The sequence below is a fragment of the Berghia stephanieae genome, chromosome 2 (genome assembly GCF_034508935.2).
Source record: "Berghia stephanieae isolate SIO BIC M18660-M18661 chromosome 2, UCSD_Bste_1.3, whole genome shotgun sequence".
Classification (NCBI taxonomy): Eukaryota; Metazoa; Mollusca; class Gastropoda; order Nudibranchia; family Aeolidiidae; genus Berghia; species Berghia stephanieae.
In genome coordinates this window covers 44,638,596-44,651,055 of record NC_088361.1, presented here as the reverse complement: position 1 = coordinate 44,651,055, position 12,460 = coordinate 44,638,596, and the positions used below count along the sequence as shown (strand labels likewise).

General features: G+C 33.2%; 1 protein-coding gene across 2 annotated transcripts in view; it reads right to left on the bottom strand.

The window, feature by feature from the left end:
- Positions 1 to 561: 561 nt before the first annotated feature.
- Positions 562 to 12,460, bottom strand: part of LOC144964952 (PDF receptor-like) — a 265,877-nt gene continuing 253,978 nt past the window's right edge. For both annotated transcript variants that reach the window (XM_078899765.1, XM_078899764.1), the window contains exons 11-14: positions 12,263 to 12,348; positions 10,778 to 10,958; positions 6,190 to 6,333; positions 562 to 3,666 (exon numbers count right to left, since the gene is read on the bottom strand). In XM_078899765.1, the coding sequence (XP_078755891.1) occupies positions 3,430 to 3,666; positions 6,190 to 6,333; positions 10,778 to 10,958; positions 12,263 to 12,348 (648 nt within the window). In that variant the 3' untranslated portion in view covers positions 562 to 3,429. The remainder of the gene's footprint in view (positions 3,667 to 6,189; positions 6,334 to 10,777; positions 10,959 to 12,262; positions 12,349 to 12,460) is intronic.

Below are 12,460 nucleotides of genomic sequence, written 5' to 3'. Positions count from 1 at the left end.
ATTTAGATACGTGTTGTACAAAGAAAGTGTTAATATTGCATCAATTGTATGTAAATAGTCAGAAAATTAAAAACTCAGTTCTCTATAATAATATGACAATCTTTCATACATCAAGCTTGAACAGGTAATGTTAGCCATGGTCAGTCTAAATTTAATTTGGCAGGATTTGCAGTTCATGTCTTCCACACAAATAATCTGTCAACAAAAAAGAAACTTTACTCTTTTATTTGCTCTATATTTTGTCTAAATTGGCAGGCTGCTTTTAAAATGCTTAAATTTAAAGAACTGGTATTTTACTGAGAAAACATCGGGACGTCTTTTTAAAAATCGTTTTGGCAAGAAAACTTTAAATTCATATCTCAATTGATTAAAGTGACTCCAAGTTAACAGCAAGTCTCAAACATTAAACCAACAAATCTCATAACCTGACTTGAATATTGGAAATATTTTTTTTCTATTATTTTAGTTCTAAGCTTAAACATAACTTTTTTTTTTTACAAAACATATTTCTAAGTCTCTGTCAATTTTCACATTTATTTGATATTAATGTTTAAATTTTTTTTTCTTCTTTTGAATAATAACTGAAAGTGTGTTTGTTTGTGTATGTGTGTATAGGTGTGTGTGTGTGTGTGTGTGTGTGTGTAAGTGTGCGTGTGTGTGTGTGCACACGTTAGTCATATTTTAGATTGTCATTCTTGTAAGTGTGAAGCGCATAGAACTTGACCTAGCCATAATTATGAGCTATACAAGTGCTATATTATTATCATTATTATTATTATTATTATTATTATTATTATTATTATTATTATTATTATTATTATTATTATTATTATTATTATTATTATTATTATTATTATCATTATTATTATTATTATCATTGTTTAATAATGATTTTAATCATTTTTAATTAACTGATAAGAACTTTCCTTTATTATCTTAATTCAGGCCGTAACATAATAAGATTTTATGCTAATTTTTATAATTCAGTGCTTTATGGTGACAAATAAATTGTGTTTTGGACGGACTATATACACTGATAGCATTGTTAGATTATGATTAAGGAACGATTTGATTATAAAATATTCTCAGTTAAGAATGTGATGATAAAACATGATTGGAGTTTAACCCTCTCCTTACCAACTACCGGATTAGCGTCACCTTCGTTACGATTCAATGAACATTTTTATGTTTCAGATATATTTTGTAAATCAAAAAAATTGGAGAAAAATCTTTGTTCTAGCCATAAGAACTTGATGCTGTTTTGTAAAGCTTGTTTTTCTGCAAAAAATTATGTATAGTACATTCTTTTTGCTTCTGAGTTAAAGTGTAAAGAAATTAATTTTTGTGCTGAATAGCTGCGACATTTTGGAAAAATCCTGAAAATGTTCGTTAAGGAGAGAGTTAATTTCATTCTTGATAACAACGTTACCGGGATTGTTCTGATGAGAGATGTTTTATATAATATGGTAGGCAAACATGGCGGTGCTATCAATCACAAAATAAAATGGTATCTTTATTACATGTCGAAAACGTTATGTATTTTCCAAATATTTGAAATCTAAAACAAGACATAGACTATAGTAGTATTGAGAAATAAAATTGTATGTTAATTTCAGCCGTAGCAACTCAGCTATTCATGACTTGTTAATATATAGATTTGTGTAATCATTGTTGATGTTCAAATGGCAACAAAAGAGGTATTCATTACAAGAAAAACAAAGAGACAACATTAAAAGAAAAAGTAAATGAATTTGAAATATGAAAAAAATTATATAAAGACAAAACAAAAGACAAACACACAAATGAAAAATAACAAAAAAAAAAAAAAAAAGAAACAACACAAACAAATGAAATTTAAAAAAATCAAAGATTAAAAAAAACAACAAAAAACAAACACAAAAAATAAATAGAAAGTCAACCCTATAAACCATTATTCCAAAAACATTTCCAATATGGAAAAACAACTGTTATATATTGACTTTAACGATGATTTTATAGAAAATTGTACAACTGGGGTGTTATAATACAGTTTTTGACCAAAATTGAATATTTCATAACCTCGGAGATAGCCCCCCCACCGAAAATCCAATAAAGGTCAAAAATTGGATCGTAAATAATCATCGATTATTTCTTTTAGTTTGTCGTCTGCAATCTGTGTCACGAAAGTTCAAGGCCTCAAACAAGTAGTATCCCTCTTTGCTACGGTTCCAATATGCAGGTGTACATTTATGGGCCAAGAAAGGAACCTAGCGATTGCTCTTTATCATTACTAAAAAGGGTGTAACAATAACTGTTAACTGCTAAATTCTAAATAAATGCTGGCAATCCGTATAATTCACAATTTTACCCACAATTCCAGCATAATAAAGACATTTTCAAAAATACAAATCACAAAGTGATGGAATTATGACAATGGCAATGTATAAAATTGATAGTAACTTTGTATTTTGATATTAAAATATTTGACATAAGATTAAAATATCGCATCAGTTAAATTACGTTACAACATAAAATAAACATGAGCAAATTGAGTTCATCTTGTAATCTGCCTCACTCTGGAAAATGAACACATACTTAAATTTCTGGCCAGAAAACTCGTCCTTGAAATATCAATCGATTAAAATGATCCGCATTTTGGTTTTTAAAAAAACCCTCTCAAACCTGGGACTTCGCAAAGTCCATGGTTTGAGATTGTCTGCCAAGATGAGTGTCATTTTAATCGATCGATATTTGAAGACAATCTTTCTGGCCAAAATTTTAAATACGAGTTTTTTTTAAAGAGTACGGCAGTGATGAGATATATTATTTATAGTATTTGAGATATTCTGAAAAAAGTATAATGTAATTTGAGACAGGTTTTTCGTATGTGGAATCCTGAGCCACCTTCTTTTGACTTGGGAATTGAGAATTTGGCTACTCTTCCTTCTCATAAAAAAACAAATCGATATGATACGCAACATTTTAATTGTCGTAATCACTATCCAGTCCAGGCAATTCCAAATCGATTCCAAGATGCTCTTAACACGAATCAGAGTGTGTCACCAATGAATCTTCAGGAATTTAAACCGACATAGATTCAGATTTATTTATTGTTTTAATGTTTTTTTTTGGTTCACGCCAGTCTAAAATCCATCTTTGATCACTGATAAGAGACTCGTGTATGGCCCCCTCTACTGGTATTCATTTTATGATATCCTACCAGTTACCTTCGTTCCAAGTTTCATTCACTGGGACAGTTGATTTTTCCCCCAACACATTTGACACGTTATGATGTTATATTGAAATTTTGTTCCTTGTTCTTGTAAATGTAATTTGTATCAAACCGCGTGAAACGGAATTGTCACGTGAATCCATTTACAACTGAACGAAACCACACGGACGTAGAAAAAGATTGATTACTATGAAAAACAAATTATGTGAACCAAAGCATCACATGTTATCCTCCATCACGATTTCTGATTTACAATCCGGACTAGGTGCTGAAGGTGCTGTGTAGTAAGGTGGAGGGGGTGATTCGAACCCGGAGACAGGTCCAAGGGAAAGGGTTTCCTGATAACTCCTCCTCCTTTCACTCTTCTTCTTGAAAATGTTACAGTATGAGGGAGGTGGAGGTCTGGACATCCCGTTCATGGAATTTCGTCCTGCCACGGTCGTCCCATTATTTTTCTGGAAAATCAAAAACGCAAAGATAGTTACGATTTTGAAATGGTGCGATTTCATTGGTTTTTAACATAGAAAATATCATATACTTCATAATCAATGAATAAGCTGTCTTCTTCTTCTTCTTCTTCTTCTTCTTCTTCTTCTTCTTCTTCTTCTTCTTCTTCTTCTTCTTCTTCTTCTTCTTCTTCTTCTTCTTCTTCTTCTTCTTCTTCAATTCCCTCCTCTTCCTTCTCCTTCTTCTTTCTCTTCAACTCCCTCCTCCTCCTCCTTCTCCTCCACCTCCTCCTCATCCTCTTCCTAATTCTTCTTTCCACAGCATGATCAGAAATAAATAAGTGATAGTCAGCAAGGTATTTATATTCAAACCATATCAAGTGTCAGGTGAGCACAGAATATTCCACAAATATGCCAATAATTAAGGTACTTATTTCTAACTTGGATTGAATGAAGGCTAAAGTTTTAAAATCTCTTTAAATATTTCATCAACGTTAAAACCCAAAACATCTGAAATAAAAAAAGCTCCCAAATTAATTGCATAATTAAATACAGAGCACCAATCATTACCAATTCTTTTTTATTTTTAAACAGCTAACCACCTACTTGAAAGTCGCTATTATGGTATCACGTGCCATGAATTCAATCACATTCTTCAACTTTTTATTGCGTTAACCAAAAAAGAAAAACCGTAACAAATTTAAATTTAAAAAAAAAAAGAAAAAATACAAGGAAAAAGCAAACAAATGCCGCTGGCGTACGAGTTTTGATTAATATTATATATGATTCTTTAAAAAGTTGCAATTTATATGTCCATTTTTGAAAGAACCTCACAAACAATTTTCTGGAATTTTAACAGTATTTTCATGCAAATTTTGACAAATATTTTAGTTTTTAAGGAAAACAGTTTGTGCTGATTTATATGTACATACGTGATGACAGATCCGGCGTTTGACCCCTTTTAATGTATTGTATGGTAGGAAGAGGTAATTGACATTCACCAAATAACGTATCAATCAAGTCGTACAAGATAGTGATGTATTATTTTCCATTTAAGACCTAGAATTACCCATGTAGCAGAAACGTTACCTTATCTTAAAATTGGTGTTTGAATAAAATCAAACTTTATTACAACTTTTACCCGTCTCACTATTTTGAGAAAGAGGGCGTGATTTTACGCTCACGAATTTAAAACAAATAAGTGAGAGAATGAGAAATTTACCCATGTTTTACATTTTGAGATTCAAACTATTGTACCTACGAAGTGTTTCCTAAAGTCATTATCCTATAACAAATTGGGATATTAAAGAATAGAGAAACAAAAACATATGTTTTATGTTTACATGTGCATACTAGTTTCTACGGGTTTGGTACAATTCACGTGGATACAACTAACGCTATGGTAATCCGATATTTATGGGGTATGTGCAACTTGGATTGTTTTTTTAAAAATCAAAATTTAACATGATGCTACGAACATAAAATTTATTTAAAGCATTTATGCTGCTTCATTATCTTCAATGGGCGATTAATTCATTCTGAATTTACCGCTGTATTTTGATGAATTTTGGAAGAAACCGACTTTTTTATATTTGAATTATTTGAAGGTGGTTGGTGTTTGTCAAAGAGGTCTGGCTACAGATCAGGACAAACACTCAACATAGAATGTTGAATTTGGCTGTTACATTATACTCTTTTGTTACTGTTGATAATCATAAATGATGCTTTTCTATCAATACATTGTTGTATTCAAAAATTTTACTTGCTAAGCTGCATTTTTGACGATATAAATAAGCACACAAATGTTACAGGCATTTGGAATTTTGATTTGATAACACATTTAGACACTGTGCAAACCTGACACTGGAATTTTTGCTAGATATTTTAGCAATTTCAAATTCTTTATCCGGCAATAAAAAGATAGAAAAAAAATATTTTTACCTGAAGTTGAATAGAGAAAAAAAAATTGGACACGCCAAAACTAGCTACTTGGCAATCATGCAAACGAATGGCGGATTTTTGCACATGATGAACTACATGGAATCTACAAACAACGTTGATAAGTGACAACATGGACAAACAAGATAGAATATAATAAAAACGATAAAATGATTATTTAAAAAGATGTTGGTATCATTGGCCTTTTTAAAAACTGACGTTGATTAAACCAAACAGATGTTTTCTCAGTTTGATTTCGTTATCATAAGCGCGCGCATTTCGTGTTTTTTTAAAAAGCAATACCATTTTTCATATATTTGCCAAATCCTTTAAGATGAATACGAAAGTAAGGAACTTTAACAGTCTAAACCATTAAAACTTCCCGAGGTCCCAATTTTGAGGGTTTTTGTCAAGGTGGGGATCATTTAAATCGATTAATATTTGAAGGGTGAGTTTTCTGCCCAAATCTTTAAATACGTATCTTTCCAGAGTACGTCAATTACTGGTTAAGCTACTTAAGTACCCTTTGTTGTCGAATGATATTAGTAGTGATTGTGTGATTGTGTGATTGTGATGACGTCATCTTTTTTATACCTTTCCATTGGAGGTGGAACTTTGGGGTACCTCTGTGAACGAGGTAAATATGCTGAAGGAGCGACTCATCTTCCGCATGCTTGAGCTGTGGATGAGGCGGTGTTGGTGGTACCTGTCCCACTGCCGTCGGATTGTTTGGCGAACCTGAGAATGGCAGGGGACTTTCTAGCTTTTACTGACACACTTGTAAAGTCATATTAAGGAATAACGATGAAACACACTTTGAGTGAACAGAGGAGATGTGAGGTGTGGTGGAAGTACTTTACTGTGATGAGGGTGTGAAGAAACGAAGGTTCTTGAGTTGGTATAGATAAAGGTCAAAATAGGGAAAGCAGGTTAAGGTGAATTGGTTAGACACAGTGGAGGGCATAAGGCATAAAAGGAGGAGGAGGATGTGGGAGGGTGAACGCCAAAAAGTGAGGGATGGAAATTGGAAGATGGACGGGTATATATAATTTGAGGGCGGAAAGCCGCAGTGGGTGGGAAGGCACCGAGTGAAAAGGAGCAAATGGGAGGGCAGGAGTTACCAAAGATGAAGAGGATTCAAATGATTGTCAACCAATGGAATCAAAACATAAATAGAACGGTGTGATTACTGTCTTAGTTTGGAACAAAAGAGATGCATAATATGAAAGTGATCGGTTTGGAAATAGAACACATGTGGATAGATATTCACATAATATGTGCGCCCAGAAAAAAAAACAACGTATTGCCTACACTTCGAGGAAAAAAAGGTTTAGGTAAAAATAAATAGATTGTATTTTTAAATCCATTATGTGCGTTAAATGTATGAAACATAAATCAAAGTTCAAAACAACACATCAATATGAGATTATAGTATTGAGTACGAACATTAATTTGCAAGCATACAAATAAATGAATAATGATGAAGATTTCTAAAAGGTATGAGTTTGTGCGTAATAATTATATGGGAACAAATTACAAAAAAAAATTACAAAAAACAAAACAAGTATATAATAAAACAAGAATAAACTCCTAAGGACGCAAGCGGATAGCATATTGTAAAACCATACCATAATAAAAACGAGGTACAATGCTTGGAGGAAAGATCATAATTTTGAAATTATTTATCATTCAGTTTAAATTGGATTTTATAAGAACGCCAATTATTTGCTTAATTTACAAACATCACAATTAAAAGCAGTCGGTAGATCCTTATTAATCAGGCCTGATTACAAGTTTATTCATTTGCTTATTTTGTTTTATTTAAAGATCCAAACAATGTTTTCAATTTTTTGCCCAAATAAGCGCCATTGTTTAAAGTGATGATTTTTTCATAAATCAGAAAAATTCTGCTTTAAACTGTCGATATATTTTGAAATACAGAGATAACAAAATCAAATCATGTTAAAGGCAGAAACAAAAGTAAATTGAAGATGAAGATTGGAGATGAGACGCGAGGTATTTTTAAAATAACAAAAAAGAAAATAAATAAATAAAATTTTTAAAAATCATCAATCCTCCAAAGCATCTATCTAATGGAAGCAAAATGGGGTTTCGGTATCGGGCAGTGGAGCAAAAATGGCGTGTCCGGCGAATACACAGGACAACAAATTCTTGTAACTTCATGCATGGAGGGGTCACACAGCTAGGCAAGTCATGATGTACCTTTAAGGTCATCGTTCGCCATGCTGCTGCGGAAATGTCTGTCGCAAACGTTGTATGACGCACGAATAAGCGTCGAAGTGCGCCCTGAACCTATGGAATGGGTCGTGAGCACCAGATGTTATCAAATTATCACATGTTAAACATGGGAATGTTAAAAAAATGATTACAATTCATTTTGAACTTCTTAAATAAAACTATTGAAATTATTTGCAGACAATAGAACGTTGTAAATGATTTCCCAAGAGAAAATATTGCTATTGATTTTCCATTAAAAACGCCCACGAACGTTTCTCAAAGGAAAACCATGCCAATCATTTCCTGAGGAAAATAAACCCCTTTTTGTTAATGGTTTTCCAAGAAAAAAATATTATCGCAAATACAAAGTACAAGATATGCTAATTCAGAATTGAAAGCTTTTCGTATCACGTTTTGTGTCAATGTTGTACAGGGTAGTCGACTGACAAACCTCTAATCTGGACCTGGAAATCTCGATATGTGAAACATTTAAATTTGTCCATCTCAGAAACAGTTTTATCTTACCATCTAATTATGATAAGACAGATGATAAGAATAGAAACTGTCTCATAAAAGGATTTCAAAATTTTGCCATAAGACTAGTGATGAGAAATCGGAACACTCTATCTGAAAATTCAAACAACACAAATTGAATAAGAAAGCTTTCAAAATGCGTTTGGTTTGGTTTTCGCTGGATTTTGTACTATCTACAGAGTTTTAGCTTCAGTTGTGAAAAAGAGAAATAAAAAATTCAATACAAAAAAAAAGTGTTCCAACCAGTTGTCGTTGAAATCATTTTGGGAGCAAAATATAATAGAAATCAAGAGTAGAGATGGAAAAATTCAAATCCGATAAAAATGGATGGGCACTGCGATGATATAATCTGAGTAGAAAAATAGTTATAGGTAAAGTTAAATGATACAAGTGTTGGTCCGTTAGGATAATTATACCTAAAAAAAAATGACGATCAATGTTCGATCAATGAGTTTTTAAATACTTAGTTTATTCACTAATCAGTCCACAGGAACCAAATTCAAATTATATTTGTTAAAGTAGATAGTTCTCCTTGCTTCCTAAAAAAATTAGCTTTTATATAGCGCGATATCCACTAAATGTGCTCAACGCGCTTTACAAGGGGTCCCTGACAAACAGCAACATGTAACATGTAGAACGAGAAATGACGCCTGTTAGGCGATATTACAATTTTTTTCCGACAGAGACAACGCTGTTAACGGCCAGGTACTCATTTTACACCTGAGTACGATGAGAGAATGTGAGCTTTTTCAAGGACCCAACTATGCTCCGAGCGAGGCTCGAACTCGGGACCTTCCGATCCGAAAGCGAGTGTCATAGCCCACATAGACCACATAGCCCCTCTGCCAATATTGTCTTACTTTGAAAAATAAAACACACATATTTGAAATTTTGGCCAGAAAAATGACCCTCATCTTGTAAAGTTAAAAAAAAAAGCTTGAGACTTTAAGAAATCCTAGGTTTGAGAGTTTTTGACAAGATGAGGATTATTTTAATCGATCAATACGTGAATGACGAGTTTTCCAGCCAAAATGTTTAGACTGTGTCTTTTTTTCAGAGCAGGACAGCAGAATAGCCATGACGCAACGTAAGAAACGGGCCGTAAACTTCGACCCATAGTTTGCGACCATTGTCATCAATCCGCTCACTACCAACGCTAACTGTTGTTTTTACTTTGTTACACAACGATTCATCTAGCGCCTATCAAGCATAGATCAATGAACGCCCCGATTTTTACGGTATTTAGAATTTCCAGCTGAGGTTATGGGTAACATATTCATGATTCATTGCTTTCAGCAAGTTATCAGTTAACTGCCGTCCCCTGGAAAAAACACGTATTTAAAGATTTGTCCAGAAAACTTGTCTATGAAATATCGATCGATTTAAATGACACTCATCTTGGCATACTCCTTCAAACCTGGAACTTCGCAGTCCCAGGTTTGAGAGATTTTGCCAAGATAAGGGTCACTTAAATCGACCGATATTTGAAGGACGAGTTTTCTGGCCAAAGTTTTAAATACGTGTTTTTCCAGAGTACGGCAGTTAACTGATTAAAACGGTTGACAAATTATAAGTGACAGGCATAGTCAATTAAAATTGGGTGAATGAGGCTCATTGACCCTGATAGCAGCATCAAATGGCTTTGTGTCGCCTAAAATTAGACAGTATGCCAGTAATAATATGTGAAGTTCCTCCCATTTGGTGAGCTGTTTTGAGTTCGAATGGCAGAACATAGCCTACGCAAGCCACCACTGGAAAATACACAACACAGGTCTTTATACGATATTAACGCTCTCGTAGCCATTAGAATCATGGAGCCGGAGTTTATCCCGGTTTGTATAGCGTGGCACGAACAACAGCAATTGCTTGCTACCCTTTAGATAGGACGATCGTCTATCGCAGAGTACGATCAACCAGATATAACAGACCCAGCAACCCAATTACTGCTGGGTGGAGCGGGGAGTCAGAAAAAAATCTCGACTTCACCCGGGATCGATCTCAGTCCCTTTGTGTGTGAAGCGAGTGCTCTAGGAAATGAGATATCTGGACCCCAAAAAATATATTAAAGCTTTTAACTTTTGAAAAAATAATAAGGAGCCTTGATGATAATTGGTGAAATTCGTCTATCAGCGTGTTCATCTGTATCTATAGACCAAAATAATGGTACAGCGTGGGTATAGTCTCAGCTTTGTACTCTAAAGGTAAAGAGTCACGCTGTATGACCTTTAGCAAGTCAACTCGCCTTAGCTCATTTTGCGGTCCTGCACTGTGGCTGACGCCTGGGTTATTCCCGTCTTCCATTGGAGTAGACCCAAACGACAAATTACCCCTTGGGGATGAATGAAAGGAATTTTATTGTAGATGAAATGATATTACACACACACACACACACAAAAAAAAAAGATCTTACCTCTCCATTAAGGAAACAGTAGAGTAGTGAGATGAAAAAGCCCTCAAACATAATGAGGAAAGAGGAGGAGAAACTGTAAACTACGAATTTGTTGGTGTCTTTTCCATCCGGTTCCAGCATAATGACAAAGTTAGTAAGACCCAGTAATGGCAGTAACACAATGGCTGCCTTCACAGCTTTCCTGCAAAATAAAATAGCAATGATGATGATGATAATGATGATAATGACAATAACAATAATACCAATATAGTAGTAATAGTAGTAGTAGTAGTAGTAGTAGTAGTAGTAGTAGTAGTAGTAATAATAATAGTAATAATAATAATAATAATGATAATAATAATAATTAATAATAATAATAATAATAATAATAATAATAATAATAATAATAATAATAATAATAATAATAATAATAATGATGATGATTATGATGATGATGATGATGATGATGATGATGATGATGATGATGATGATGATGATGATGATGATGATGGTGATGATACTACTACTACTACTACTACTACTACTACTACTACTACTACTACTACTACTACTACTACTACTACTACTACTACTACTACTACTACTACTACTACTACTACTACTACTATTAATAATAATAATAATAATACTAATAATATATAAACCGTAGCAATGATGACAAAACAATATATGCTGAAATGATATTTACATGTGTTTTTTAAGTTTCATATAAAGGACCAAATGGCAAAATTGGCAGTTTGCTGAAAAGGGCAAAGGACCCGTCTTCGACTCCATTTAATGTTGAAAATCGTTTGACTATGTTTCGCACAACGGAATAGATCAACTTTTAATGATGGCGTGCCCAGATCGTAGATGTCTTCATTCAAAAAGGCTCTCCTGCAATGTGCATATATTTGAAGGTCTAATAATCGAACGCGATTTTATGGGCTTGATTTAACATTTTTGTAATGGACAATATTTTGCGTTGGTTTGAGACTATTCCCATTACACCAACGAGCCCATAACAATTTATTGGGTGATCCGACCTGCATATAAGTACACGTCGACTTCATGTGTTGCTTCCATGCATTACAGAATTGAGGAATATTTATTTTTTTAAAGCATTACCCGTGTCCATTTAAAATGTAATTGGGATAATAAAATGTGTTTTAGTTTTTAGATTCGAATAGAAAAACAAAACAAAACAAAGAGACCATGTTACGTATTTCACTTTGCTGATCCTAAACTGTTGGATATGCGGTTTTTTCTTTCTTCCCTCGGCAATTCATGATAATAATGATTCCCGATTCATTATAATGCAACTTGAACACGTACATACAATAATAATAATAATAATAATAATAATAATAATAATAATAATAATAATAATAATAATAATAATAATAATAATAATAATAATAAATAATAATAATAATAATAAATGGTGGTAAGACCCAATAATGGCAGTAACACAATGAAATTTAAAATCAAATATTTAATACTCACCTCACTCGATTCACCTCATTGGTGTTCGGATCCCGTAACTTCATCACCAATACCCGGATTATGTTTAATAGAAACATTAAGTTTACCTGAAAAAAAAACCCAACAAAACAAACCAATAAACAAAAAACGTCTTGTTATGTATGTGCGGCTATATGGTCTTTTGGATCGGAAAGTCCTGGGCTCAAGCCTCGCTCGGCG